This window comes from Polyergus mexicanus, unplaced genomic scaffold (genome assembly GCF_030449975.1).
Source record: "Polyergus mexicanus isolate NDT 795.1 unplaced genomic scaffold, iyPolMexi1.0 SCAF_15, whole genome shotgun sequence".
In the NCBI taxonomy this organism is placed as follows: domain Eukaryota; kingdom Metazoa; phylum Arthropoda; class Insecta; order Hymenoptera; family Formicidae; genus Polyergus; species Polyergus mexicanus.
The window spans coordinates 6,889,753-6,905,285 of NW_027223335.1; the positions used below are offsets into that span (position 1 = coordinate 6,889,753).

A 15,533-nucleotide genomic window follows, 5' to 3' on the forward strand; every position below is an offset into this window, starting at 1 on the left:
GTTTGATTTTCAAATAACATATTTATTTAATATAAATAAAATATTTTTTCAATAAATTTCACTTTTTCCTCAACTTAAACGATTATATTATTCTTTCAAGCAATATTCTTCTTTTATTCAAAAGATTCATTACGTTGCTTTTAACAATTTAAATAAATCTTAAAACAAGTTAGATAAAGTTAAATTGCACGTTACTGCATCTTTCTAGTCAAATCTTTGAAGCATCTTAGGACCATAGCATGTAGAGAAACTTAAATTTACTTGTTCGGAATTTCTGTCTGAATAAATGAATATCGGACATTTATCTGTGCGAATATTCAAAAATCAGTTCCATTATCTGAATTCTCCTCTATGAAGATCGTATCAGAAGAAATGAAACTGATAGAAATAGTTGTTAAATGTTATTAGCCGCATTTAGCAGGCCTTATTCATATACGCTTATGACAGAAACTTGAATACGAGTGTAATAAAGTATAGCGATAAGCGAATGAATTATACTATATATATTTATAAATAATAGTTATTTTTCCGTCAAACAACATGGTTTAGTGCAACAAAACCATTAAATTTTTTATTTAACAAAATAATGTTTTGTGTAAAATTATGTGTTTGTAATGAAACAAATATAAGTCAAACAAATAGATACATTAAATTTAAAGAAAACTTTTTCTCTGTGTACCGAGAAGCACTTTTATAAAAAAACTGCTTCAAATGTTTCAATATCGAAATGTTGAAGAAAAGGAGAGTCTAGCAATCATAAGTAGTTTTGTAAAATTTTAATTTATATGCGTTACAGAACGCCATTAATATATATGATATTAAAAATAAAAATAAGATTGTAGAAAAAACAGGCGTCGGTTTAATTTTAAAATTTCAAGAAAAATTAAATTTATGTATAGTATAAAATAATCTAGAAAAGACGTTATCAATATTACTATCACTATATCTTTGTTCTAGGATCTAAATTCATTTGATTTAAATTTGTTTTGTTATATTGACGGACTTTTAAATTTGTTCCTTACTATGCGTAGTTGACGTATTATGATGATATAAAAAATAAAAATAAGATTGTAGAAAAAACAGGCGTCGGTTTAATTTTACAATTTCAAGAAAAATTAGATCTACGTATAGTATAAAATAATCCAGAAAAGAATTTTCATTTCTAGAATACCATTTTAATTATCCTATTAATCCTACAAAATCACAATAGAGAATAATTGTTATCAATATTGCTATCGCTATATCTTTGTTCCAGGGTCTAAATTCATTTGATTTAAATTTGTTTTGTTATATTGACGGACTTTTAAATTTGTTCCTTACTATGCGTAGTTGACGTATTATGATGATATAAAAAATAAAAATAAGATTGTAGAAAAAACAGGCGTCGGTTTAATTTTACAATTTCAAGAAAAATTAGATCTACGTATAGTATAAAATAATCCAGAAAAGAATTTTCATTTCTAGAATACCATTTTAATTATCCTATTAATCCTACAAAATCACAATAGAGAATAATTGTTATCAATATTGCTATCGCTATATCTTTGTTCCAGGGTCTAAATTCATTTGATTTAAATTTGTTTTGTTATATTGACGGACTTTTAAATTTGTTCCTTACTATGCGTAGTTGACGTATTATGATGATATAAAAAATAAAAATAAGATTGTAGAAAAAACAGGCGTCGGTTTAATTTTACAATTTCAAGAAAAATTAGATCTACGTATAGTATAAAATAATCCAGAAAAGAATTTTCATTTCTAGAATACCATTTTAATTATCCTATTAATCCTACAAAATCACAATAGAGAATAATTGTTATCAATATTGCTATCGCTATATCTTTGTTCCAGGGTCTAAATTCATTTGATTTAAATTTGTTTTGTTATATTGACGGACTTTTAAATTTGTTCCTTACTATGCGTAGTTGACGTATTATGATGATATAAAAAATAAAAATAAGATTGTAGAAAAAACAGGCGTCGGTTTAATTTTACAATTTCAAGAAAAATTAGATCTACGTATAGTATAAAATAATCCAGAAAAGAATTTTCATTTCTAGAATACCATTTTAATTATCCTATTAATCCTACAAAATCACAATAGAGAATAATTGTTATCAATATTGCTATCGCTATATCTTTGTTCCAGGGTCTAAATTCATTTGATTTGAATTTGTTTTGTTATATTGACGGACTTTTAAATTTGTTCCTTACTATGCGTAGTTGACGTAATACGCGAATATATACGAGGCACAAAGGGTTAATTGCGTCCCGCGGCATTCAAAGGACACGAGCATCGCATAACCATCGAGCGCAACGAGCGGCTTCATACCGGGAATCCTAACGAACAAGTTACGTTTACTATGTAAATTGAAAGCAACAGGCGTGTGAAAGTCTACGACACGGCAAAGATTAACTCAAGTTGAATAACGAGGAAAATAACACCACCATTCTTCTGATGCGTTTGAACATGTCAATCTGAATTTTTCGTATGTCATCGACATTACAATAAAGTTCTATAATTATAAAGTTTGCAAATACGAATACACGCTATAATATGGCATAATAATAATAATCTATATTACGAACTTGGTACGTTTAATCTCGTTGTTTATTCACGAATATTGCAATATTAATGCATTGGTATAACAGAATATATTATAAAATCAAAATTAAACTGGATACACAAGTCATTATATCCCTTTTCACTATATTTGTTAACTTGTATATATGTATAATTAATTAATATAAATATTATTAATTAATGTCATTTCGTGTATTTAATGTCATTTTATGTATTTTAATTAAACTGATATAGCGTCAGAAAATTTCAAGAACCATCGTTATTTATAACTTTACTTTAGAATTTAGGCTTTCTGCCTAATCATAAGTACGACGAAAAACATTTAAAAAGATAAGAATAACTTTATTTTGCTAATGATACATAAAAGAATTGAAATGAAAATATTGAGATATTTTGAACCAGATAACAGTTAGATTTTTTGAAATATTTCCTAAATTTACGTAGAAAATTTCTTCGAGTAAAATCGGAAACCAAGGAGAAAATCGCGGAAACATTTTGCGAATGTGTTTGCCGTAGTGAAAACACGTTGGCGGAAAGTGAACTGAAAAAAGGAGCACTTGGCTTCCGCCGATAAACAGAAAGAGAAGTAGTTTTCAAATTCAAGTGGGTCGTTATAATATAATGAGACGGGGCGATAAAAGTGTACATGAAATAAAATCCGTGCTTCACTCGGCGTAATTCGTGCAGCAGTGCATTCCGTGTCTTCTTATCCAATATCTTTTCATCTGCATTGATGGTATTCAAAAGGTTTATATACAGGGTGTCCCATTTTAATCTCCTCAGGCAAATATCTCAAAAACCAAGCTTGGAAGAGAAAAACGTTTCAGACAAAAGTTGTTTGATTTCGAGGGGGCCATAAGACGGTGACAATGATTTGACCTTGGAAATTCATTTGAAGGTCATGTGAAGGTCAACTTTAAAATATTAAACGGAAACCTCCATTTTTTATTTAGTATTCTTGTAGCTGACATCGAGAGCTTTCCAAAACACTATAATAATGTATTTTTTTATTAAGTACTTTTTGAGTTATTTTATATTTTAATCTGACATATTTTGATATAAAAAATTAAATATCTCATAAAATATTTAGTTTTTGATAATCTTACCGTAATAATTCTATTTACAGTATAATGAGACAAATCAATCAGTATAAAAAAAAAAAAAAAATTGTTTTTAAGAAAATTATTTACAATGTATTTTTTTAAACAATTATTTGTTTTTTTTTTGGCACTAATTAATTTGTCTTATTATTCTGTACATAGAAGTATTACGGTAAAATTATCAAAAACTGAATATTTTACGAAATATTTTATTTTTTATGTCAAAATATGTCAGATTAAAATATAAAATAACTCAAAAAGTACTTAATGAAAAAATACTTTATTATAGTGTTTTGGAAAGCTCTCTAAATCAGCTACAAGAATATGTAATAAAAAATAGGGGATGCCGTTTAAAAAAATTGAGGTGACCTTAACGTGACCTTCAAATGACTGTTCAAGGTCAAACCAATGGTACCATCTTATGGCCCCCTCGAAACCAAACAACTTTTGTCTGAAACATTTTTCTCTTCCGGGCTTGGTTTTTGAGATATTCGACTGGATGTATTAAAATGGGCCACCCAGTATATAAACTAATATACAGATTTATTTCTCTATTGTAGTAAAATATATAATAAAATATAAATTAAAAAAAAAACTACTGTACACTAGTTATATATAATTCTATATTCCAATATTGTGAATTATTCAATACGAGAAATGCAAGATGTAAGCGTTCGTATTTCGACAAAATCCGCGAGATTCATTCACGCGTTCAACATCGATGACGGCGGATCGATAGCGATAGAAGCTCCTTTGGCGCAAGTCGATTTCGCGCGGATCACCGGATTCCTTTCAGTAAACTCGTGCTACGCGACGTCGCATTTTTGAAGGCATTATGAATGCCTGGGGTCTTATCCAAGCGTGATAGGAACGAAAACGGTGCCGTGGCTCTTCCCGACTTGAGCCTCACGGATGGATGACTATGATTGATTGTTGCGCTATCGTTACCGGTCACGAAGTTTCGGCAGTGCCATCCCCTTCGAAGAAAAAGCTTTCGAAATTGCCTGTTCGTTGCCGTCATCTCATGTGTATTTCTCTCTCTCTCTCTCTCTTTCTTTATCAAACTCACCCTTTGTAATCTTCAAAGGAAGCTATGTTTTCACATCTTGTAAGGACTTGTCGATACGTATATAAGACCGATCGTACCTTTTAAGAAGCTGCTTCTCTCTCACAAATCTGTTAGTTTTTGTCTCTTGATAGGAATGGATGTACATGGCATGACAAGATCACAAATCGTACGAAAATCGAAATGAGTAACAAAATATCGTATTTTTAGAAAATCGTCTTTTTAAAACTTCTTTCGTATTTTTTATTTTATATAGACTAATTCTCATTTTTTCATAAATACAAGATTGTCGATACACTAAAAATGATGTGTGCAAGACATGTGTGTATGTGTATATATATATATATATATATATATATATATATATATATATATCATACATTGCACAGTTACAATTGTGAATGAATTATTATTCTATATTAATGCAATATCTGTATCTACATTCCAATATGTTAACAAAAGCAGCAAAATCTTTGTCTTTCTCTCTTTGCATATTTTTTTAAAATATTTATTGTTTAAAACAGATATTGGAGATTAAGAGACAAGTTAAATAGATAAAAACAGGATCAAAGATAAGAATAAAATTTATATTGTTAATTTGTGAAATACCTTGTATATATAAAATAATTGAGATGATTATAGTTACCTTGAAAAGCCGTAAAATATTGGCGACCATGATGGAGACGACGCTGAAAGCGGCGCCTATTACGCCTGACACCGGCCTATGAGGAACGTAAGTTGGCATCTTGCCGTTTTCGCATTTATACTCTGATATATCCTGAAAGAAAGAAAAAAAGTTGAAATATTTTACCCGTTCTGCAATAACAATATCATATGTATATATATATATATATTTTTTTTTTTTTTGAAAAATATTTATCAACGTTAGTCTATTTTTGTCAAACCCCATATTTTAAAACGTAGTCCAAAAACTTTGGACGGGATCAAAGTGATATTTCGACAATAATACATTTACGTTTTTGCTGCCCTTGGGCATTTTATTTATGTACTTTTGCCAAAACACACATTTCAAAATCTAGTCCAAAAACTTTGGACGGAATCAAAGTGCTATTTTTACGATAATACATTTGCGTTTCTGCCGCCCTTGGACATTTTATTTGCTAACCACGTGCACTCATGAGAAATTACTCGAAAAACCTCAATATCTAACATTTATGTTTTTTTCGATTAGAATCGAATATATCGTGCGAGTAATATTGGAAAAAGATTCTATGTGGAATATACCAGGTATATAAATATGAAACCGGAATTTTTGTATAGAGAATACACGTTTATTGTATGAAAATGATAAAAAATATTTTATTCCAAGTATTGCCCATTGCTAGCTATACATTTTTCCCATCTCTCTGACAATTTGTGGATGCCACGCCAAAAAAACTGTTGCTCCTTTGAGGCAAATCAGTCATCGAGCCATTTTCGTACATTTTCGTAAGAAGTGAAGCGCTGCTCAGCAAGTGCGTGTCCCATCGATGCAAATAAGTAGTAATCGGATGGAGCCAAGTCTGGTGAGTAAGCCGCATGCGAAAGTATTTCCCAACTAAACGCCTCAATCGTTTCCTTGACCGGTTTTGCTGTGTGTGATGGTGCATTATCATGAAGCATAATCACTTTGTGTCGCCTTTTTTGATATTCTGGTCGTTTTTCACGCAAAGCCTGATTCAAATCGAGTTGTTGTTGCGTTTGAGCGTCATCCTCATCCAACAATGTTTGTAATTCGCTGTCTTCAAACTTTTTCGGTGGTCTTGCACGTTCTTCGTTTCTCACGTCAAAATCGCCACTTTTGAATTTTTTAAACCACTCAAAGCACTGTGATTTACCAAGAGCATGCTCACCGTAAGCTTCGACAAGCATTCGATGCGATTCCGCAGCAGTTTTCTTCAAATGGTAACGGAAAATCAATGCTGTCCGCAAATCGTAGTTTCCAGGCACAAAATTCGACATGTTCAACGCTATTAAAAACTATGCTGTTGTATGAAACTTGTATTGTTGTGAGTTGAAAATCTTTATCGGATGTCAAAACAAGAAAATGGCGCCGCCAATGACGCGGTTTGACGGTAACTACATTGACAGCTAGGGCCAGCTATGGGCAAATTCCGGTTTCATATGTATATATCTGGTATATGTATATCTTTATATCGTAGCGTTTGCGCAGAAAAGAAAACGAAATATGTTTTTAGAGAAAATTAAAAGATTAACATTTTTTTTCTACGTGCAGAAGAAAAAGAGGGATAAAATAATCCCGTTAACTGCTTTAAAATAGAAAATTATTTTATCATAAATGTCACGATGTATCTTTCTCTACTTATCGTTAGTGGAGAGAACGTGTCGTTGAATTTCCATATCTTTTCTACTCTGTTTCTCCTCCATTTAAATAGAGATTTACGAGTATAATTGTGACGACGAATGAAATTCGACGGCAAAGTTACGTTTTGTTGCGTACGATTCGATCACGTTAAATTCTTCCTATAGTATAGACTGTAATGCGGATACGCAATTAAGGAATCCTGTGCAATTTCAATTTGGTATCGAAACGCATTTGCGTCGAACAATCGTGCAATCCCATTTCCACCACCCAAATAGTCTATACACAAACAATTACGAAGATCATCCGCTAATAAAATTAAGCCCTTACACCTGGCTTTTATGATATAAAGTAACGACAATATGATTCGCATTGAGCGATAAAGCAATGACGCAAAAAAAAAAAAAAAAAATCAATTAAAATACATTAATTGCTAAATCGCCATCTCGACAATTTTGACATTTTGTAATTTCATATATTCCCTTAGCTCATATTTATTTTTTTATTGTACATAATCAAGAATAACAATATGAGATATATAATTTCATATATTAATAATAATATATTTGTTTTTCTTAATATCTAGAAATATTAATATACTTAATTGAGAAAGAGAGAAAGGAGAAGATTTATTAAAAACTATTGTAAATATTTTTAAACGTTCATAAAATAAATATAAGCAATTTGTGATGCTTGTAAATTTATGCAAAATTATATGTTTCTCATATTTATTGCGTTAATACGTGCACACAGTTATCATTAATAATTTCAAATGTGAATTTCGAACGCAGATCGAACAAGAAACTCGTACTGCATTGTAACTCTACATACATATGATAACGAAGTGCGATATGAGTTTAACAGAACCAAACTGTCGTTATTTAACAGGTAGTTTGCACTGCGCGTTATAATAACTAGCACTCGTCCAGTAACGTTTTCAGAACCAATTAGATTCTGCTGAATGTAGCTTTTGTATGGACGAACACGGTTGTACTCGATGTACTCAACGTCGACAAACAGCTCCGTCCTCTTTACAGCGGCGGATGTGTTTCGTCTCAATCTTATTGTTAATCCCTTAAATATCTGTCCATTTAACGCAAATCGCGATAAATATATTAAGTTTAATTGTTAAATCGTGGGACAAGTATTTTTGCAAGTCCAAGAATTTTGACACACGAAAAAAAGATAAGGTATTATTCTATTAAAATTTAATAAACTTATAATTGTAATGAAAGCTAAACAAAAATTTTTGTTTTTACCCTTTTATTGATCCGGATATTACAAGCAGTTCAAATCTTTGAATCTCCGTCTTCCCATTTTACTAGGTTGGACTTTCTAAATTTCTCCCAATATTCGATGAATGTTTTATCAGCGACATTGTACACGCGATCGATCGCACACCAAAACTAAGTTTTCGAGAACGAAATTCTCACACACACACACATGGCAATTAAATTTGATCGATTTTCGAATTTTTATGTCCGAACAATTTATATTTACAATTGAATTCCGCAAATCTAATTCGTAAATTTGATAAGGTTTGTCGTCACGAGAAACGCATATTCGCGGAGACTCGGGAGCTTTTGGCGAGAAACTTGGCGAGGATACTGTTCCCCGGCAAGCTCAAGTGATTTAAATATAGCGAAGCAAACGGATGTACGCATTCTGTATTTCTATGAGGATGTTCTTCGCACGGCTGTATAAATCCCGAATGCATCGCGTTGCCACTTCAGGTTATTTAAATATCGCATGTGTCTCCAGCGAACTCATGACATATTAATGTAGTTTTTTTTTGTTTTTTTTTTTCTTTCAAAGATAGCTTGCCCTGTGTACGTATATGTGTGTATTAACGGGAACGTTAAGTAGCGTAAAATGTATCGCCGTGAGAAGAAAAAGAGACAACACAGCGCATTTATAAATGTATTACGTCCACGTTAATCCATTTTGCGTTATGAATAAATGCATATTTGATTAATTATTTATGTAATAATACAATGTGATAACATTATTAAAGAATTATTTCGTCGATCAATAAATCTTGCTTATAACACGACAGAAAGCTATAATGCGGAAAATAGTGTAAGTTGTATTTATTATTATTATATTATCAAAAATAATATGCGCATACTGTGACAAGCTGATGATCATGTGCAATGCAGTATTAATATTCGTTGAATAAATTGACAGAGGAAAATTCATGAATACTGTTTGTTTTCATTAGAAATATTATAATTATTTCTCGCTAGATTATTAATTCACATATATGACCTATAGTCAAGTGCCATATATAATGATATGGAAATATATAAATATAGAGAGAATAAGAGAGATGTTAAAATATAATTTATACTTGCCCTGAAAGAAACAGAAATTAAAGCTTGAAGATTAAAATTTGTAATTATTTATATAAAATGTTTTATAACTATCAATGTAAAGATTTAATAAAATTTTTATATCTCTCTCGTCGAGATCATAAAGTACCTATCAAATTTTTCAAGTATATAATTTACGACTAATTGTTATCCATTATCTATATGTGTGAGTGTAGGTGTTATTTGGGTATCAGATATGTGTTTGACATGATGGACGATCTGTAAGATACGGAGAGCTATCAGTCGGCGAGATGTGATGGCTCTTGAATCATGGCATCGTTCCAAAGTGTTCGGCACCCCGAATGAGTTTTGAAGGAGGCTAAAGAAACCGGAAAAAGAGATTCGTATCTTTGGATCCATAGATCTTCGTTCAAGAAAGCGCGTTCTTCTAGCGGGATAACCGTTCTCGCTCGAACGTGAGGGATAAATCCTAACATCGGATTTGAACGAGCATTATTCGCGTCAAGAAAGATGCATCCGGTCCAAAGTGGAAAATATTAGGTGTACAACTTTGCTTCCGCCGTTTTTTTTCCGAAATTCGAGGCTTTATTGTAAAAAACTGGTTATACATTTATGATTCGTTTTGAAATTGCTTGTTGAGTCACTCCCAATGATCGTGCCAATTCTTTTTCACTTTGACTCGAGTCTTTATTAAGTAATGACTCCAATTCTGCATCTTCGAAAACCTTCTCTCTTCCACCGCTATGCCGCGCTTCGACGTGAAAATCACCGTTCTTGAAGCGTTGAAACCATTCACGACACGTTCTTTCACTAATAGCGGCTTCACCATAAGTATTTGAGAGCATTCGATGAGCCTCAGCCGCAGATTTCTTCATATTGAAGCGGAAAATTAAAACCTCCCGCAAATGACGAGAATTTGGCTCGTAAACTGACATTTTCAATCGAGAATAACTTTATGATACAGACACAAATCGACTAATGTTTCTATGGGGTTATGTTGACAGATGCCCAAGTTTATCGCATGACGTCTATGATCTATTTATTTCGACCACTACTTACCGCTAAAGCCATCTATAGGAAAACGGCGGAAGCAAAGTTGTGCACCTAATAGAAAAGATGAATTTGTTTCATCGATGGAAATGAATTAAACGTATTACATATTTCCAATAGATCCTATTTAAAAGACTTTTGCATTCGAAATGCATCTTAGAACGAAGAAATTAATTATAAATTTAAAGACTTCCGTAGAGAAAAATTAAATAATATTTGGTTGTACAAATAATTTGTAGAGACATTTACACAGACATTTTAATGAATATTATTAAGAAATGTGTAGCGATTTCGGGAATTTTTTAAGTTTTAGTTTTTACAATTAAAGTACTTATATATTGTTTCCTATAAATGTATGCAAATTTAACTATACGAGTACAATTTTTGAATACATAAAATATATACATACGAAATATTTTATTTTTGATATCAAAATATGTCAAATTAAAATATAAAATAACTCAAAAAGTACAGAATGAAAAAAATACTTTATTATAGTGTTTTGGAAAGCTCTCGAGGTAATCTATAGGAATATGTAATGAAAAATAGGGGGTTCCATTTGAAAAATCCAAAGTGATTTTTATTTGACCTTGTTGGTGCTATTCAAGGTCATACTAATATTATTATACAATACGCTATTTAGAACTCTACAACTTTTGCATGAAACATTTTTCACGAAAATGCATTGTTCTCTCAAAAAACTGCTGATACACCTGGCGCTCTGTTACACCCTGTATAATAAGAAATATAAATCAACTTAAAGGTGCTTGTAGAACGGTAATTGTGACAATGCAGGGTCAATGAATATTGCGCGCGCAAAAGTATACTTTTATAAAAATCATGAATTCCATGATTTACGATTTTTACGTGATAACTGTTCCCAGGAGCACGATCGTAGCATTGAATGGGAAGGGAAGGCAATTGCTTGTCAGGAAACGCGGGAAATAAATGGCTTCGAGCAAGTGTCGCATCGCGCGAAATCAAAAGATGGGACTTTTGGCAATTGGCGCGGACACGAAGGTAATTCTTCAAGATCGCGCAATATGTCGCTCGGACAAGATAACACGATCCAATTTCGCGGTCTACGCGGAAAGCTATTGCATCCGACGACTTCCTCCCTATTATTTGCGTAATTAAAACTTGTAATACGATAGAATATAATTAAATATGATAAAGGATGATACTCTCGCATCCCAATTAATGTAAAACGAACTTATATATCGTATCTGCAAAGCTTCGGGTTTATTTTAACATTTTAAAAAATCTTTTAAAATATTTAGTATATTGGTTTAATCTCTCAAAACGTTTATGTATTCACAAAAATTTAAATAATATTTAATAATTCCAATTAAAAAAATTTTTCTCCTTTTTCTTTTCCAAGCAATTTATCAAGCTTAATATTTCATTGCATATATTAAGCTACAGTAAGATTTTAATTTAAAGGTCGGAAATAAAAAGCGTCCCTTTCTGCTTAAATTCTTTTATTCGTGTTACACAAATATATATTTATTTACATGCTCTAGACAAGAATAAAAAATTCTCCAATTTTATATTAAATTTTAAATAATTGAAATAAATACTACACCGAAGTACGATTTGTATGCAATTCCATGCAATATAGTAAAATGTCAATCTCAATTTCTTTCCGGTATGCAGAATTTATGCCGTACTTGGTCCCTCTGAGTATTACCTTGCCTGTGGCGACGCAGACTTCTCTCTTTCAAGTTCGCGAGATAAATTCCCAATGTGAGTAAAAAGGAATCGGATGGGAGAGTGACTTATATAAATTTACTACGATTCCACGAATCTTACACAAGAAATAGTGCTACTTTTCACGATACATTCCATGTTGAAATATTTTTCAGAATATTTAAACGTTTTGAGGTCGCAAAAAGAAATCTTCAATAATGAAGAATTTGTTTGTGCATTTTATGATGTTAACTCAACATTTTTTTCGAACGACTTACGTATAAAAGAAAACAAACGCCAGCTTTTATATATATAGGGTGTCCCATTTTAAAGGACCCACTCAAATATCTCAGAAACTGCGTTAAATCGAAAAATGTTTCAAACAAAATCTTTAAAATCTTAAACGGAAACTCCCATTTTTTATTTAGTATTCTTGTAGCTGACATCGAGAGCTTTCCAAAACACTATAATAAAGTATTTTTTTATTCAGTACATTTTGAGTTATTTTATATTTTAATCTGACATATTTTGATATAAAAAATAAAATATTTCGTAAAATATTCAGTTTTGGATAATCTTACCGTAATACTTTTATGTACAGAATAACGAGATAAATCAATTGGTATAAAAAAATAATTGTTTTTAAGAAAATTATTTACAATGTATTTTTTAAAATAATTATTTTTTTATACTAATTGATTTGTATCATTATTCTGTACATAAAAGTATTACGGTAAGATTATCAAAAACTAACTATTTTATGGGATATTTAATTTTTTATATCAAAAGATGTCAGATTAAAATATAAAATAACTCAAAAAGTACTGAATAAAAAAATAGTTTATTATAGTGTTTTGGAAAGCTCTCGAGGCAAGCTACAAGAATACTAAATAAAAAATGGGGGTTTCTATTTAATATTTTAAAGTTGACCTTCACATGACCTTCAAATGAATTTCCAAGGTCAAATCATTGTCACCATCTTATGGCCCCCTCGAAACCAAACAACTTTTGTCTGAAACATTTTTCTCTTCCGGGCTTGGTTTTTGAGATATTCGACTGGATGGATTAAAATGGGCCATCCAGTATATACAGGGTGACCCATTTTAACTTAGGCAGCCAAATAACTCGAAAAATAAGCACACTACGAAAAAATGTTTAGAATCAAAATTTTGTCATTTCGAGGGGGACGTACAATGACGTTAAAATGAGCCCCCCACCCCTTCCCCTGGGCGGTGAGGGGGGGCAAGTTTGAAATCTTAAATGGGAACCCCTATTTTTTATTGCATATTCGGAATCTTTGGCTAAAAACACATACAATTTGTCTGAAACATTTTTCTCGATTCATGATAGATGGCGCTGTAATCGACGAAATTCAATTTCTTCGATTTCTCTTACTGAGAACCCATGCTTACGATTCTGCAATAAATTAACAATAAAAATACCACGTTTTCATTGTTAATACTCGAAATTAGTCTTAAAACAAACTTCTCATTATTTTTTATTACTCATTAATTACTTCTCAAGAAACTGCTTTTAGCGTAACCCAGGAACAACGTCGTGGACGTAGCAGTTTTCTGTTTTCCGCATAAGTACGGGCAGTAAGTCTGTAATTTCTACCACATTCGCCAAAGGTTATAAGAATATCGACTACTTCTGTAGGCGTATAATTTGCCATTTTACCAGAATTTTATCAGAGTACAAATGTTAAAAAAATACATAAACACTTGTGACTTTGGCACTAAATGGACAAAATTTTGGAGGGATACTTAGAGGAACTCCATCAGATGGAAAGTCCAAAATGTCTCGGTACTTTGCACCATTCAAGTTGCCTAAAGGGCAGGTTACGCTAAAAGCAGTTTCTTGAGAAGTAATTAATGAGTAATAAAAAATAATGAGAAGTTTGTTTTAAGACTAATTTCGAGTATTAACAATGAAAACGTGGTATTTTTATTGTTAATTTATTGCAGAATCGTAAGCATGGGTTCTCAGTAAGAGAAATCGAAGAAATTGAATTTCGTCGATTACAGCGCCATCTATCATGAATCGAGAAAAATGTTTCAGACAAATTGTATGTGTTTTTAGCCAAAGATTCCGAATATGCAATAAAAAATAGGGATTCCCATTTAAGATTTCAAACTTGCCCCCCCTCACGGCCCAGGGGAAGGGGTGGGGGGGCTCATTTTAACGTCATTGTACGTCCCCCTCGAAATGACAAAATTTTGATTCTAAACATTTTTTCGTAGTGTGCTTATTTTTCGAGTTATTTGGCTGCCTAAGTTAAAATGGGTCACCCTGTATATACCCGTTAAGAAACAATCAAAACTTCAAAAGATATATCCAATATTTTTATCACATAGGACTTGCAATTTACATTCTTTAAAAAACATTTTATATTTATAAATTAAAAATTAAAATATATATATATATATATATATATATATATATATATATATATATATATATATATATACATACAATATAAACGAATAAAATATTATATATTAGAGTACTCTTTTTTCGCATACATTGTATAAAATAAGTTTATACACGTAACATTGAAATATAAATGCAACTGGAATAAGTTTTTGTCAAAGGGGGAAAATATTATATCGTAATGATGATAGCCGCATGTCCTTAGAATTATTTTCGCTCGTAACTAACTACAGTTTGCCGGCACACTTTGTGAACGTTCTGTCCTATATCACGTTCAGTCGATACGTGACTCACAATTAGAGACGTTGCTCTATCTCGTTGCCGCGCGGTTTTCCTACGTAAAGTTTTGCCGATACGCCCCCGCGTCAATTGAATTGGCATTTTACGTGCGCCAAGATAAAAAGTGAGTTCAGAGAGAGTCTATCTCGAACTCGTGAATTCCGATCTGTTCTTTTCGAAATTTTATCCGCCGGCCTTTTTACGCTCCAACCACATGATGGTTCTTATCGAGGGGCTTCCTGCCGATGGTATAATCATTGGTGAATGATCCTAAATCCCTGGTGCGCAACATCGGGATATCCATTTCTACCGTAATGCAATTTTAATACTGAGCGGATAAAAAACTTTCAGATTATTCAGGAAAAATTTGCGATGTCTATTTTTAGACAATAATTATTATTATTAATAACTTTCTACAGATCTTGCTACGTTAGCTCCTTCATAAATTCTTCTTAACACCGTCTTTAATTTTCGTACATTTTAGAAGAACTATAAAATTTAAAAAATTAATTTAAAAAAGTTTTGCATTATACATAAAAATTTTTTCAAGTTTTATATCAAATTTTATTCTTACTGATATAATAATTAAGAAAAATTTTGTAAAATACAATAAAATCGCATATATTTATTGAATTTCATTGCCAGTTCTATATTATGGAATATATTTATTGACCGT

General features: G+C 31.4%; 1 protein-coding gene across 7 annotated transcripts in view; it reads right to left on the minus strand.

Moving 5' to 3' along the window:
- LOC138939776 (metabotropic glutamate receptor 8) overlaps positions 1–15,533 on the minus strand; it is a 131,702-nt gene that overhangs the window by 59,960 nt on the left and 56,209 nt on the right. For all 7 annotated transcript variants that reach the window (XM_070307939.1, XM_070307944.1, XM_070307938.1 and 4 more), the window contains exon 4: positions 5,397–5,528. In XM_070307939.1, coding sequence (XP_070164040.1) covers positions 5,397–5,528 — 132 coding nt within the window. The remainder of the gene's footprint in view (positions 1–5,396; positions 5,529–15,533) is intronic.